Source organism: Sus scrofa, chromosome 13, assembly GCF_000003025.6.
Source record: "Sus scrofa isolate TJ Tabasco breed Duroc chromosome 13, Sscrofa11.1, whole genome shotgun sequence".
In the NCBI taxonomy this organism is placed as follows: domain Eukaryota; kingdom Metazoa; phylum Chordata; class Mammalia; order Artiodactyla; family Suidae; genus Sus; species Sus scrofa.
This window is the reverse complement of record NC_010455.5, coordinates 28,583,253-28,600,107: the sequence shown is the minus strand read 5'-3', so window position 1 is coordinate 28,600,107 and position 16,855 is coordinate 28,583,253. Positions and strand designations below refer to the sequence as shown.

The window sequence follows — 16,855 nt, the reverse complement described above, 5'->3', positions numbered from 1 at the left end:
GTTACTGTAGGGGAAACAAGTATATTTATTTTAATATAAACAGCTAACACTTACTGAGTGACTGCCATGGGTTAGATGCCATGCTAAGTGCTTTACTAAGGTTGGCTTTTCTAATCCTCACAACCATCTTTTGCACTAAGAATATTATCCCCATCGTGCAGAGGAGGGACTTAAGGAACAGAGACATTAAATAACTTGCCTAAGGTCACACAGTCAATAAGTGACACAGACAAGGTAGGAACTCAGGTCTCTAGGAACTGTAAACATTTTTGCAATTTTCAAAGACTTCCGTTTAAATTAAGGTACAATATACATGGAGTAATGTGGAGAAATCTAAGGTGCGCAGCTCAATCAATTTTTACCATCACTTATAACAAAACATAGAACATTCCCAACACTCCCAGAAAAATCTGTTATGCCTTCTCCCAATCAACATGTAAAGGTAATAATATTCTGAGATCTACCTCCATAGATTTATTTGGCTGACAGAACCTGTGGTCTCTACCATGATGATGTTTCTCTCTGTAGAGTACTTTTGTGTGTGTGTGTGTGTGCTTTTTAGGACTGCATATGGAGGTTCCCAGGCTAGGGGTTGAATCGGAGCTATAGCTGCTGGCCTACACCACAGTCACAGCAACTCAGATCTGAGCCGAGTCTGCAACCTACACCACAGCTCACGGCAACGCCAGATCCTTAACCTAGTGAGCGAGGCCAGGGATCGAACCTGCAACCTCATGGTTCCTAGTGGGATTTGTTTCTGCTGCACTATGACAGGAACTCCTCTCCATAGAGTTCTAAATCATTTTTACCTTTATTTAAAATAAAGACCTCTGGATCTACATTTATTCCTTTATGTTTAGGTACAACTTAGTACCAAAAGATGAGTTTGGGCAGTAAAATACATATTGTTTTAAAAATTTTTAATAAGAAATTCTAACAAAAGGTTGTGCTGAATATTGTCCTTTATCTCCCAAATCTCTTCCCACCTGTTCTATACCCTGGAAAGCTGCCCCTGTGCCTACATTAACCAGGACCCTGCCCTCTGGCTGGGTTCAACCAGTGAGAGACACCCTGGCCTCTTCCCAGTTGGGCCACAGCCCCTACTGGGCAGGCCTTGCCTATCGCTCCTGCTACCACTATCCCAGTTCCAGTAAGGGCTCCCCAGTGTCACCCCTGCCACCTTGGGTGGCAAAAACTCCTTCCGTTGCCAGTGCCCAGTGCTTGATGGTCCCTTGTGTGTTTCCCTAAACTCTGCACAGAAAGAGTCTTTTCATGATATTCTCTTCAATGACTGCTTTCAGGTAGGCCCTCTATTTCCTGCTGGGACCCTGACTGATCCAGAGACCTCTCTAAAAGTTACATTAAAAAGCAGGAGTGGGTAGAATCTAACCCATCCATGGGTGGTTTTACAACTAAAATGTAGTACATCCACTGAAAAATTTAAGCCTGTGAAGCCTAGCGGTGGCGTGGGAAAGACATGCATTGAATGATTCCCTGCCCCTCATTCTAGGGCCCCCAGGTCCGTGAATCCATAAACATAAAGAGACAAAATACAGGACAAATTACCTTAGACCTCAAAACTTGTGGTGAATAAACCAGTAGTGACTTATTTATCTATTTTCATTGCCTGTATTGGGGGAAGGGTACCAGTTAAAATAAAAGATAAAAAGAAAAGCCAAGTATTGTTTATTAACCAGGACAGCTCTTTCGAGAGGCACTCCCCCTACCAACCCCCCAAAAAAACCCATGCAGAACTAAAAGGATATAAAATATGAAAGGGAGAAGAAAAGTCCTATATGCCTTCACCCCTGCCTCCTGCCCTCAGATGACATGGAGAAACAAACATCCAGCATTGCAGACTGCAAAAACAAATAGGGCTTTATTTTCTTATCAACATTCCCCACACGTCCTGGCATCTCTCAGACTCTAGGTTACAAAATGCAATAGGGAGATGTGCTCCTAAGAGGTTTACACGTTATAATAAAACCCTGATGTTGAACGAAAGACAAATAAAAGCGATACACAAAAGCAATTTTTCTCCATTGAAAGTCTTGGAGGGACAGGAAAAACACAAAGGAAATAAAGTCTCAAATCCAAGATGCATCATTGTGAGAACCCACTTGGGCTTCTTCCCAGGACTGCGATCCCCCCTCAGGCACAGAGCTACGGGACTCAGACAGCCTTTCCACAGGGTGGTAAAAATGCAGGGCCTATGGGGTCCAGGAAGTACAGCAGGTGCAGCCTCTTGAAGCCCCAGAATTGCTTCAAACTCCCTCTTCCAGGTCTCCTCTGTTATATAATGGCCACTATCCTACAGCTTCCCTTCAAGCCACGGTCGGTCTTCCCTCATCCAGCATCCCTGGATTTTCACATCTGAACACCTACTTTGATGGACGTCCTGATTTTTAAGCAAGCACAGTACTTGCTACGTAGAGCATGGTTTCTGGACAACTTTACTGACTGTAGTCACTTCCCTGATTGATTATGTTTTTATCACCTCCTAAAGCCAACTCCATGCTTCTTAGAGTTCCCTATCTTAACTGTGAAATACAGCCTCTCTCTGTATTTTGAAATCAACCTGAAATCACTAAAACACTTGCAAGAACACTGAACTCTAGTCAGTTTTGCCCCGTTTCCTTCACACCAGTTATCTAGCAACATCACAGACGAGCCATTCCAAATAAGAGAACTTCCCCAGTTGATCAAGGGTTAAACACCAGGATTAAGAGTGACTTGTGAGATGCTCAGGAAGTGTTTTAGAAATGCACAGCACAACACAATTCTAAACACAACTCTGCCATGTTCACAGGATCAATTCTGCACAGTGACGGTGGGTGCCCCGATATTTTTGCCTCCTTCCCCTTTCTTGGCGGTTAGGCTTTTAGAGGTGTGAGTTATGATGGGGTGCCCTGGGGATTCTCAAGGCAAAATCACCCCAATTTTGAGTTTATCAGCTCTCCTTTCTGCACCACAGCAGCCATGGTACCCACTGTCCCAGCAGGCCTCCTGTTCCAAACCTCACCCTTTCTCATCTGGAGGTCCTGCTCTCTCCTGAGACCCTCCTTCCTCTTTTCTCCCTGGGCCTCACCTTTTACACAGGGTGCCAGTCCCTTCTAGAACACATCTCCCATTAGCGTGCTTTTGTCTCCTGGCCAAAGCATCACTCTTCAGGCCTTTGGCTGTCCTCCATCATTTTCCTGGCTTCTTTCTCCTCAATCTTTGCTTTTATATGACGGAAGACCCTTTCTGAGTCTCCTGTCATGCAGCTTTAGCTTTCAGGAGGCTGGTAAAATATATGTTCTAGGGTATTGATTTTCTCAAGGTCTATTAGCTTTTTTCTTGACAAAAGCACACTTAATTAAGGAAAACCACACAGATCTTATTAAAGGATCTAATTCTCAAAATCGATCTTGCTCCATTCCATCCAGAATGGGCCTGAATTTGGACTGAGTCCAGAATGGGAGGGTGGAAGGTTCCCAAGGCCACCACCTCCAAAGCCACCAGGGGGCGGACTGGGAGAGGCTGCCTGCTAGTGCACCATGTTTCTTTAAGTGTGTTTCCTGAAAATGAGGCCACGCTGCAACTCTACCTTAGAAGGGTGAATCAGCACTACCAGCATCTGCCACTGAACTCATGGAGATAGCAAAGTCAAACATGTAGATTAGGTGGCTCTCCACAGTTCCCCAGAATGTCCAAGTAGACCACAGCATCACTCTTCTCTCTGCCAACTACATCCTCGGAATCATTTTTGTTTTCTTTAAACCAGAGAGGTGAAATGAAGGTACAGCTCTCTATATTCATATTTTCGGATTGAAATATTTTTGTTTTGTGAGAGCAAGAACAGATAGCTCCTTTTTGCAACGGAAATGAATGTTTTAATGGACAGTGCTTGTTACAAACAAAAGATTCAAACACTCTAGTTTTGTTTCATAATGCTCTGCTAAGATACTTTCCCCAAACGTCCATTTATACAGTTTATAGCCAGGTGAATTTAAGGATTAAGACTGTCTTCTATTAAAAAAAAAATAAGTTATGACAACGCTGTTAGAGGAAAAGTATTACTATGTGATTAATTTTGGCTAAATATGCTTTACAAAGTATGCTATATATAGTCTTTCTAAAGTAAATTAACTTCTAATGTTAATTTCAAAAGTTTACATTTTGAAATAAACCCCAGAAATAGAATCCTAACTGATATCAATATATTTTATGTTCTAAGCTTAATTTGAAAATGGCTATCCAATAAAAGGAGATTTACCTGGAAAAAATAGCTTGCACTAGAGCTGACTCTGATCTTCAAACAATGCACCAAGTGTGCATATGTGTACTGTATTTATGATTCTTGCTTAAGATCATATCATTTAATAATGACTTAAAATTAACACACCAAAAATATTTTAGTCAACAACTAGCAATAAAAACACTATCTTTCTAAGTGAAAACCCATGAAATAATCTACATTGTTTTTCTATAATACTTTCCCATAGTCAGACTGTTTTAATATTAGCCAAGAAGCCTCAGGATTTTTTAACTTTCTATTTTTCCAATTTAAATATCCTAGTGATTCTGGGTAATTGCAGGCACAATCAGGGGGGCATTTATTGAGCACTGTACTCTGTGCCAGGCACTGACCCAGCCTCTCCGCAATCATCCACCTGTTTAATCCTTATAACAACCTATGGAGTGGGGAGAACAATCGCATCCCAAAGATATCCACGTCCTATGTCACCCAAAACCGGGATGCCCACGTTACTGGCAACCAGAGAATGTTACCTACATAGCATGAAGTGAAGGATTCTGAGATGGGGAGGTAACCAGATAGGCCCAAAATAATGACAAAAGCTCTAAAAAAGAGTCAGAGTCAGAGAGAGAGATGTGATGGAAGCACAGGTCAGAGAGATTTCAAGAGGCTTTGATCTGGCTTTGAAGATGGAGAGAGGTCCAAAGTCAAGAAATGGAAGCAGCCTGCAGAAGCTGGACAAGGCAAGGAAACAGATTTTCCTCTAGCGCCTCCAGAAAGAAGACAGCTCGGCCAACATCTTGATTTTTAATCCCAATGAGACCCATTTCATGGACCTCTGATCCCCAGAACTGCAAGACAATAAATTTATGTTGTCTTAAGCGACCCAATTTGTGGTAATTTGTTACAGCAGCAGCAGTAAGAAATGAATACAGGCTGTTCCCAGGAGAGAAGTATTCAGAGGGAAAAGTGGACCACATTCCCCAGGGGCCTGCACGGCACAGGCGGAGAGAGGGAGGAGTGTCACAATGATTGGGAACAACTGGGAACAGAACCATCTGGAGCCAGCAGCACGGCTGTGCCTGAGCATGGGGGAGGGGGGGGGTTCCCCTGGCACCCCTTCCATCTTTAGAAAAGTTCAGCTGCTCAGATGCTGCATGTGACTGATTGGCTTTGGATCCAACCCAACAGTGATGAGGTTAAGCTTCCTATCTTGGTTTGATGTGCTTAGAACCGAAGCGGCATGAATAGACCCAGAGCAGAGACAGAGAAGCAAGCGTCCTGTGATGGAATATTACAATAAATACTCAATATATTAAAAAAGTCAGCTTAAGTGTACAATAAATAGATACAAGAAAATCAGGTGTCCCATGAGGGAATACTACCCAGCCCAGCTAAGGGCTCCATGCAAGGAACGTCAACACTATTACATTAACATGTTACATCATTTCATATCCCCTGCATATGAACAGTAACCACACAACTGAGGATAGGCAACATCAGCTAATAATGATGCAGTGTACAACTGCTGAGACTCTTTAAAGAGTCATTCACTCTTTTCTATGTTTGATCTGCAGGATACTCCCTGCTTTGCCACAGCCTTTTCATGTCTTATAACTTTGATTTTTGTTTGTCTTTCTTACTGTCACTTGGAATACATAATGTAGCTCACAGTATCTCACTCCCTCTGCCTGGACCCATGGGTGATTCCAGTGTGGAAACTCCTTTTGGATGTAATTATGATCCAACTGGAGCAAGGGACACCCCTCTGAGAAGGTGTCTCTGTCATGCTGCTAGATTTGCACCCAATCTGCTGATTGGAGGGGAACCTGATGATTTTTCCTACCAATCCTCTTCCTACCCTTTCGCTTCTGAATATTGAAAAACACTGTTAAGAAAAATTACCCAAAACTTAGAAATGGGAAAAAGAGATTGGTAGGTGTCCCTTTAGTGTACACTGGGACTGGCTAGCACACCTACATCCCTCAAGGACTATCTGATTTTCTTGAGATGTGTACCTTTGTTTGACTCCCTATTCACTATTAAGTTACTTTACAACCTTGCCAGGGTGCAAGAAGAGAGAAATTCTTGAGTTTGTAGGAAACTCATAGCAACGCAGATGCTTTTTGTCTGAGAGTGATGCGAACAGTTCCCATGCAATGACAACACAAATCACTTGTGTCTCACAGACGGTCCGGAAAAGTAAGTTTATGCCTTGTGGTATATTAAGCAGTTTTGGTTCTATGAGCAAATTCATTTCAGCATACCCTTGGCTCTATACATTGCCTTTTTGTGAAATCTCACTCAAACCAGTCTTAACATATAACTGGTTCTCTCACCAATGAATTGAATAAAATCTTTTATACATGTTCATTTTGTATTTGTATGGGAGTCATATTTTTAACTTTTGAAAATTATAATTTAACAACATAAAAGGTCTGTTGTAGTTAGGACTTTGGACAGGTACTTCTGTCTTTCAGGACAGGAACAGCTATGGTTCTGTTAAAACTGAACCATAGCTGTTCCTGTCCTGAAAGAAAATTGACCCAGGAGGATTTACAGTTGTTGAATATTAGTGTGATTCAGTTTTATAAAGTTCTCACTCTAAATTCATCCCAAATGTTAATGGGGACTGAATACTTTCTTTAAAAAAAACAACCCAAACTGGGAGTCCCTGTTGTGGCTCAGTGGTTAACGAATCTGACTAGGAACCATGAGGTTGTGGGTTCGATCCCTGGCCTTGCTCAGTGGGTTCAAGATCTGCCGTTGCTGTGAGCTAGTGTAGGCTGCAGACTCAGCTCAGATCCTGCATTGCTGTGGCTGTGGCATAGGTCAGCGGCTACAGCTTTGATTAGACCCCTAGCCTGGGAACCTCCGTATGCTGTGGATGTGGCCCTAGAAAAGACAGTAAGACAAAAAACACAAAAGCAAAAAAACCAAACTTGGGAATTCGATTAATGAACCCAACTAGGATTCATAAGGATGCGGGTTTGATCTCTAGCCTCGCTCAATGGGTCGGGAATCTGGCATTGCCGTGAGCTGGGTGTAGGTTGCAGATACAGTCGGGTCTGGCATTGTTGTGGCTGTGGCTGACTTGACCCCTAGCCTGGGAACTTCCACATGCCGCAGGTGTGGCCCTAAAAAGCAAAAAAATAAAAATAAATAAAAAACAGAAAAACAAAAAAAAACCCAAATTAACGACATAATATTTTAAACAACCAACATTTTAATATCCTTAATTAAGAGATGAGAGTGGGGTAGGGTTGGTATACTTTGTACAACAGTTCTCATGGTGTGGTACATAAACCTCTAGGGTCCCTGAGACCCCCTGCAAGGGGTCTGCAGCTCAAAACTATTTTTATTATAATAATAATGTGCGGGTAAAACATCCATTCACCATACAAAATAAAACAACACATTTTAATATAATAGAGGTCAAATAGTTCATTGATGTTTAGCTTCAACCTTGCAACTGACCTTTCAGAACCCATCACTTGTTGAGTTTTGGTATAGTATCAAAGGAGAATGCTCATAATTGTCTGAAATGTTTATTAAAATACTCCTCCACTTTAGGAGGTTCTGTCCATCAGTTATTCTAATATTTAACATTATAATTTTAAATAATAAAATTATACTACTTCAGGAGTTCCCATTGTGGCTCAGCAGTCAACAAACCCAACTAGCATCCATGAGGACACAGGTTCAATGCCTGGCCTTGCTCAGTGGGTTAAGGATCCGGCATTGCCGTCAGCTGTGGTGTAGGTCGCATATGCGGCTCAGATCCTATGTTGCTGTGGCTGTGGTGTCGCAACCTGGGGCATATGGAAGTTCCTGGGCTGGGGTCAAATCAGAGCTGCAGCTGCCGGTCCACATCACAGCCACAGCCACGCCAGATCCAAGCCGCATCTGTGACCTATGCTGCACAGATCCAATGCCAGATCCTTAGCCCACTGAGCAAGGTCAGGCAACAAACCTGCATCCTCACAGACACTGTGTCATGTTCTTAACCCACTGAGCCACAGTGGAAACTCCCTTTTCTTTCTAGAAAAACAATGATTAATACAAGTACTCGTCTTTATAAGACGAAGCAGTGTGATGTAATCCACAGAGTAGTAAACACAATTCTATGTCATTAAATCCCTCTGGTCAAAAGAGAACATCTCAGAGTGCTCTTGTGGCACAGTGGGCTAAGGATCCATTGTTGACACTGCAGCAGCTTGGGTCACTGCTATGGTGTGAGTTCTATCCCTGGGCTGGGTATTTCCTTATGCCAGGGTGCAGCCAAAAAAAAAAAGAGAACATCCCAAACATAAAGGTACGAGTTTTCTACTCGATACTTCAGAATCTTCTAGACCTGACTAGTACTTCTCTTATGTGAAAGCAGATTCTCTTACGATGGGAACGTTCTACATGTGTGTTGTACAACGCTAGCTACTAGCACCTGAATGTGGTGTGACTGAGGACCTGAATTTTTAATATTATTTAATCTTAATTACTTTAAACTTAAGATTCAACAAGCACACGCAGCTAATGGCTATCGTTATACTGGACAGTGTGGTTCTAGGCTATGTGATGAGACTCTTTCTCTCCCACCATTGAAGGCTCATCCACTATTACTGAGCTCCTGTTATAAGAAGCATTCCATTACTTGCGAGGACACTAAGTATGGGCACTGTGATTATAGTTCTCTAAATCTTACCTCTCTCTTCCCAAGACCCAGCAAGGAAGACATTATCACTCTTAGCCACTCCCTGGGCCTGCTGTGATTCAGTGCATGAATGAGAAGTTGTTTCCATTTTCACTGCTACTGTGGGTTTATTTTACTTCTTATTTTATAATGATGTCTTCTAAGAAGATGGAGAAGGTTTACAGAATTTTTAAGGCATAGCTAACTTTATCTTACCTCCTTTTGATAGGCCAGTCCAGCTTCATAGAGTTTAATAAAGAGATACTGAGTCCATCTATAGTAATCTGGTAAACACGTGGTTATTTCCTGCCAAAGAAGGAGAGAAATCATGTATCTGGACCATTGCCAACATTCCTCCTCCCAAAGTATGCATTGGGTTTGCAATTCAACTTTGAAAAGCAATCATACTGCAAAGATATTTATCAATCTATAATCATTTTACCAATTCGTAAAATAAGGGAAGAAGCAATTGATTCTGGGAAGAGAGTTGTTATTGAAATGTCACCTTCACCTTTCCCAGATCATGTTTAATGATGAGAAACTCAACTTGAGTGTTCTGCACAGCTCCAGCCACCCCCTGTTGCACCCATGCAAGTAACAGGTGAATTACATTGTGCAAAATTGGGTATTACCATTTTTGTCAGCATAGACATATTTGGGGGTCTATGAAGCCAATTTGCAAATGTAGTAAATAAATTCTGGAAGCAATCACAAAATTCAAGAGGAATATTTGCCTGCTTCAGTAGGATCTTCACTTGAAAACAAACCTGTGTTTCTATATATACCCGGGGCCTGGTACCTCTTTTAGACTCATTATATGCCATTTATCCCATTATGTGAATCAAGCTGTAGTCTACTTAGGAAGGCCTATTAAAAACATTATCAAATATTAAACTGAGTGAGAAATCACCTGGCTTGTATTTCGAAGCCTAAATTGAATGTTCCCAATATTTCTGTCCTGAAAACACATGTGCTATAGAGTCTTTAAAATCAGATTATTAATTATCCAGCCAATAAGATTTAATTAGTTAATTAACCACTGAGGTTTGCAGCTAATGAGGTCAGTATGCACCTCTACACTGTCACACTGTTTCAAGTGCTCTTCTTTCAGTTCAATGAATAGCAAGGAGTTCCTTGGTGGCCTAGTGGTTAAAGGGTCAGGTATTGTCACTGTTATGGCTTGGGTCACTGCTGTGGCGTGGATTCAATCCCCGGCCTGGGAACTTCTGCATGCCATGGGCATGGCCAAAAAAAAAAAAAAAAAACCAAAACAAAAAACGAAAAAATGGATGTAGGGCAGGAGACATTCTAAACGGTTCTGTTCGTACTTGACTATTGACAAAGGGCCTACTTCTGTCAAAAGTGCAAAAAACTCAGTCTTTCCTCAGATGAGTAACTGAGGAGAGAGTTTAAAGCCCACAACAGGAGGGCAGTGTGGCAGGAACTGAGCAAGGTAGCAGGTAAATTCCTACTGCCCCCAGTGGGTGATATTTCTGATGTAAGGTTCCTGGGTCCTTTTACATGCTCTTTTGTAAAAATAGTTTGGTAATAGCTATTAGAAAACAAATAAACTCTGATCATGGGCTCCACTCACCCCTGCAAGGCAGGGAGCACATAACCAGCCAGTCTAACAGCTTTGCCCACACCATAGCTGTCCCCTGCCAATGCCAGGGCCAGGATTTCTGAGCCACGCACACACACAGCCTACTCCAGCTCTCAAGGCTCCACAGACATCAAGTCCATAGGGCACTGTACACAAGGCGCTTTACCAACACAATAATCAGACCAGCACCCTGTGGGAAGGCTTGCTCCCCCAAACCTCCAAACTCATCCTCATCCCATCATCTCTTCCTCAACAGCCACCCCACCCCCCACCCACCCCACCGTGACCCTGGCACAGACAAGCAACTTAAGAGCTTCCATTTCTAACAAAACTCAGGGCAGGGGCTCTATTTGGTCTATTTCATTTTGCTCATCATGTACGCTCGGGTCCTGGCACATTAAGGCACCCCAAGTTGGTGCTGGATGAACAGTAAACTAAATAGATGGAGGAATGCCTGCATGTTCATTTAAATTTGTATCCCTCATGGAGGTTTCATAAACTCATTTCAAATCACACCAGTCCACAAGATGACATGGAGAAGGGAATGCGGTAGAGATAAGAGGAATGTGGTGGAAATATTCCCAGACCTTGTTAGTGTAGACATATTTTCAAAATTCTTATCCTTTAGAGGTCTAAAGAAAAAGGTGAAGCAAATATGACAAAATAATGACAACTGCTAAATCTAGGGGTTGGGCTCTTTTCTCTATTGTGCTGTATATTTACGTCTTTCAAAACAAAATATCAAAATACTCCTAATGAATGTGTACATATGTATATATACATATATATTTTCTCAGCCCCTGAATCTGTTTCCATAGATTGAGAGTAAAAATTGCATAGTAATGGAACAGCAAGGTAATCTTCATTTAGGTTTGGGGTTTTGAAAATCACTTTTATCCAAAATAGAAAAAAGATGATAGATCTAGTCAGGGGGAAAAAAAGATAAGTTATCCAACTGAGCATTAGCCTACTTTCAGTCAGATGTGTGATGCAAAGTACATTGGCTTTGGAAGTGCCAGCTCTAAGGTAAGGTGAGGAGTGGGGGGTCCAGGCCCCCTTCATTCCCCTGCCTTCAAACTTGGGTCCGGCCTGTTTTATTTCTGTTGTGCTTCTGCACATGTCATTTGAAGAAAAAGTAACATTAGCTGCTAAAAAAAGACAACTTGAAAACCAGAGCCCCAGGACTGTCACTCCAATCCCCACAGCTGTGCTTGGCAACGTGTTTACCTCACTTGCACTGCTCCCCCTGCTAAAGGGTTGGAGTCTCCTGTCTGGAGGAGGCTGGGGGTATCTTGAGGATGGGAACTTCTGGCCCTGCCCATCCATTTCCATCTGCTGTGCTCAAGGCCCAGCCTAGTCCTCAGTACTGCCCGCTTGATGAAGAAAGGCCAGAGCAGGCGTCCAGTCTCCAGAGAGCCATGAACACGGCTGGGGCGGGACCCTGTCAGAAATGCATTTCCTGAAAAAGTTATAGAAGCTTTCTGGAACCTCCCCAATTTGCCTTTTTTTTTTTTCCTTTTCTTTTTTTTAGGGTCGCACCTGCAGTATATGGAGGTTCCCAGGCTAGGGGTTCAATCAGAGCTGTAGCTGCTGGTCTATACCACAGCCAGAGCAACACAGGATCTGAGACACGTCTGCAACCTACACCACAGCTCATGGCTATGCCAGATCCTTTAACCCACTAAGCGAGGCCAGGGATCGAACCTGCATCCTCATGGATGCTAGTTGGGTTTGTTTAACTACTGAGCCATGACGGGAACTCCATAATTTGCTAATTAAAACACACACACACACACACACACACACACACACACACACACTCAAAAACCCTAACAGCTATTTCCAGGCTTCTAATGCCTCAACTCAATAAAAATCATCAAAGATATCTTTCTGAAATTAAATTGCCTAAAAGCTTTAACTGTAGTTGACTGGCTAGAAATTGAGACTTCCTTTTCACATTTTGGGAACTACTTATTTAAAACCCAGCCCTGAGGACAAAGGTCTTCCGGGGTTTCAGCACCCATGAAGATGTCACGAGCCCTTCCCTCCTTTTTCTAAAGCAGGGATTCTCGATGGGGAAACTTCTGCTCCCTGGATAATGACTGGAGACATTCAGTTTGGAGTAACTTGGGCGGGGCGAGGGGGGGCACAAGGGGAGGGAAGTGCTATGGGCACTAGTGGGTGGAGGCAAGGGATACTGCTAAAACCCTACAGTGCACAAGATAGCTCCTAGAACAAAAAATTATTCAGCTGCTAAATGTCAATAATGCCAAGGGAAGAAACCCCATGCTAAGGGTTTCAACCTTTTTAGTTTGAGTCTGCAACCACAGACAGACAGATGAGGGGGAATGAGTCCAAGCAATTCTCTGAAAGATATTCCATAAAAAGCAATGAAAGGTCCTTGGGAAAAGGAGAAACAGAGAAAATCACCTCAGGTTTCCCTTCTCCAGCTGGCATGACCCCATCTCCGTTGAACACATTGAGCAGTGCAAGTGGGATGCTGCACAGGGCAGCCACCGGCCCTTCTGCTAACTCTGAGACCGACAGAGGGGAGACCTGGCAAGTCTGGGTGCGGCAGACAAGGTCTGAAGCTGCTCTGCCTGCATAATGCTGCTCACTGGGAATGAGTGACTGACTTTACCATCTGAATTTTAAATCATTTAGTATGCCTCCAAGTAGTTGTCTGACTTGTAAAATCCCCTGTCATAAATTCATGTAATAAATTTCCGATTTTGAAGTTAGAGAGGCATACAGTTTTTCATGATATAACATTGGTTTAAATCCTCACCCATGAGAGAGTTGTTGAACGAAGAAATGTTTAAAGATCATGCACTGGCACCCGATCTACAGCACCCAAATGTCTAGGCCCAGGCCTGCCTGTACTGCAAGGGGGCGCCTATGTCAGTGGGGTGGGGATTCCTGTCCCCAGGTTATAGGAGGGTACCATCTTGGCAAGACTGCTCAGCGAGACCACCAGGGAAGCCAAAAGAGGGCTGTTCACTCTGTTCCCAAGCCCCTTTCCTTCCCTGTGCCTTCCTTGCCCTGCTTTCCAAATAAGCTGACACCTAAGTGAATGCATCCTTGTTTTTAAAACAAAAAGGTAATTCAAAGTTATAGCTCCAAAAGCAACTGCAACTGGGCCACACTCCACATAGATCTATATAAAGATGTCAACTTTTATAACCCCTGAGCCCTAGAAAGCACAATCTAGCTGCCAAGAGACCAAATTTACGCATCTGGGATCTCAACCAGACTCATTCCTCCACACTGCAATTTTATATTCAACAATGCTGAGTTTTTAGCATTAGAAATATTTTGCACATCCACAGCCACACTCAGAGTCTGACAGAGAAGGTGACACCCCCTCAGAACATAAGTGGGGATCAAAACAGCATCCTCTGAGGCCTGTCACCCACACCTCAGTGACTGCTCAGACTGCTAACCAAGCAGACTTGCCACCTGCCTGCCCACAGTGACTCGGCAATGACGAAGCCCAAGGAGGCTGAGCTGCAGAGGCCTCCCCGACTGTCCTTGACAGAAAACGGTGTTGTTCTGCAAAGGAAGAGTCACAGCAGTCGGTTACCTGCTGTGTACATCACTGAGGTGTCCTCAGGCTGACTGACACTCCTTGCTCCAGGAAAAGAGCATGCATGAGATAGTGATCCAAGGGAAAGACAACCTACTTTGGGCCACCTGCGTTCAGGTCCTTGTACCATCATTAGTGTTGAGGCCCCATCCAGAAGAGAGGGGTGACAAGGTCCGTCTGAGGGGCTATAAGGACCAATTTGGCAACGTGTGCAGAGCTCATGCCAGGCACATAAGAGGGATTGATGCTGCTACTTCCCTTGGCTTGACTCAGTGTGTTTTGGGAGGAGGCTGGGCCATCTCCACACCCCTCACAGAAGTGGCTGGCACCTCTCACTAGGCTGCTATGACAGGGTGAAAGGGGGAGGAACAGACAGGGTCAGATGAGCTTGCCATCACCATCCTTTACCAAATACTGGCTTTCTGACTAAACAGATACAGACCAAAGAACCCTGACAGAGAATCCACACAGGGCTGCTCCCAGTCACCTCTGGGGGCAGCACATGCCACAGGGAGTGCCAAACGGGTCACCTCCTACCCCCCACCCCCCTCTGCTCTGGCAGGATTTAGTTGGGTCTTTGTTACCTGGCTCCACTGGACTTTTGATGGTGTTTGGTCCCAGATCACAGAACCTCTAATGTCACTCAAAACCACTGTGCATGTAACTGGCATTGCAAGCTTACAGTATTTAGGTTAGCTATTAGGATTTAAGAAAATGAAACAAACAAAACCCGAGGCAATATGTTTATCGAGTTTGATGGCCCTGAATACCAGAAAATAAACACAGGAAGGAAGGTGAGCAGCCACTGTGCATCAGTTCCCAGCGACAAGGCATCGCCTCCCCCTCTCCTCAGTCTCACTGTGAGCCTCTGGCCTCCAACACAACCAATCCTGGAAACAGAGGAGAGAGGTGGGTACTCACGTACCTACTCTGTGCATTTCTGTCATTTGCTCTTTAATGCAACAGATCAAAAGAAAATGTACTGTAATGGCCTTGCCTTTTATTGCTTCCCAGGTTCTCTAATTCTGAAGGGGAGGGGTTCTGAAAGCACAGCCCAGCTTAAAGGCTAAAGCAGCCTCAGGACTCATATTGTACAGCTTAGGAATAAATATACATGCTGCATCAGATGTTCCTCGTTGGTGATGGTTCAAGGTTTCAGTCCACAGCTCTGTGCACCTGCTGTGTTGGAAGAAGGGAGCAGGAGGCGCTGGAGAAAAATCTGCCAGCATAGGACATGTATGGCGGCCCCCCTCCCTCACTAAGTCCTCTAAACTTAGCACTGGCTCTCAAACTTGGTTGCACCTTGGAATGGAGCTTTAAAGATTACTGATGCCCTAGTCTCACCCCAGCCCCAGAAATTTCACATGCTGCAGGACTGAGAACCACCACAAAGAGGTTCTTCCCAAATACATCTCCCTCCCAAAAACCGCATGAGTGACAGAGTCCTGCCCTGCCCTGTGTCTTCACAGAACTGAATGAATCAGGCTCTGAGGGGAGCTAAGAGCTCAATTAAGCCCACGTGAGATTTCTAACCACCGCCCCACCCAGACTCTCCTAGTACTTAAAGTCAATCCTCACTCTCCATTTTCACAAAACAAACCTAAGAAAATCATAAGAAAGAACCATTTTGAGCCCACCTCCATCTAACAGATACAGAAACTTGATTGTAACTACGTGTGCTCAGTGATCAGCTCTTTGAAACTACCAGGCTGTCTGACAGCTCATCTTTCTTCCCAGAGGAGACATGGTTCTGGAAGGGAAGCTGCAGAAAATGAACAAGAGTGGCCTGGCCCTCCCCTGGGGCTTCACAGGAAGAGGAGGGAGGAAGACGGCTAACTCCTCAGTCAGAAGCTCCTAAAGGATCCTCAGGCAGGAGGGGGCGTAGAGATTGGGGGCCGGCTGCTCAGGCCAGCTGCTCAGCAGAGCCCTGCCCTGGAGTCTTAACTAGCAACTAACAGGACACACTTGCTCCCAAAGTGCTCTTCTCTCTCTCTTCTCCTCTCCTGCCCCAAATCCCAGGTGGCCTGAAAAGCTGCCCAGCCCTGGGGTGGCGGAAGCAAGACGGGAACCAGATCTCTGGGCTCAGGGGGCATCAGGTAGTGAAACAGCCCCTTGGGACGTTCAGCCCAGCCTGACTCAGACACACGCTCCAAGGGGCTCAGAAGGAAGGGAGGGGCTGGAACACTCTGAGATAAAGGAATACCACAGGAATATTCTTTTAGGAACAACAGCAGTAATAATAATAATAGCAGAAACATACCAGGTGCTAACCAATTTGGGGGCCCGTTTTGGCAGATTAGAAACATCTCAGTTCTTGTGAGGCCAGCAGTCAGTTATTAGTTATCAAATGTGGACCTGACCTCCCTGTTTAAAATTGTAATTCACCCCAGCCCTCTTGACCCCCTTACTCTGTTCCACCTTTTTTTCTTTCCATAGCACTCATGACCTCCTAACATAGCCTATTATTTAATTATTTATTATGTTTGTTGCCTGTCTCCCCTCCTCGCAACCCCCAATGAACTGCAAGGTTCCTCCATGAAAGAAAAAGTTTTTGTCTTTTTTTCTTCCTAGTGATATATTCTAAGAGCCTCGAACAGTACCTGGTACAACAGATGTTTAATAAATGGCTGTTGAGGAGTTCCCGTCGTGGTGCAATGGAAACAAATCTGACTAGGAACCATGAGGTTGCAGGTTTGATCCCTGGCCTCGCTCAGTGGGTTAAGGATCTGGTGTTGCCGT

At 44.1% G+C, this 16,855-nt stretch overlaps 1 protein-coding gene across 1 annotated transcript in view; it reads right to left on the bottom strand.

Moving 5' to 3' along the window:
- The window catches only part of LARS2 (leucyl-tRNA synthetase 2, mitochondrial), a 167,550-nt gene that overhangs the window by 92,220 nt on the left and 58,475 nt on the right, over window positions 1-16,855 (bottom strand). The window contains exon 6 of the mRNA XM_021068636.1: window positions 9,144-9,233. Within this exon, the coding sequence (XP_020924295.1) occupies window positions 9,144-9,233 (90 nt within the window). The remainder of the gene's footprint in view (window positions 1-9,143; window positions 9,234-16,855) is intronic.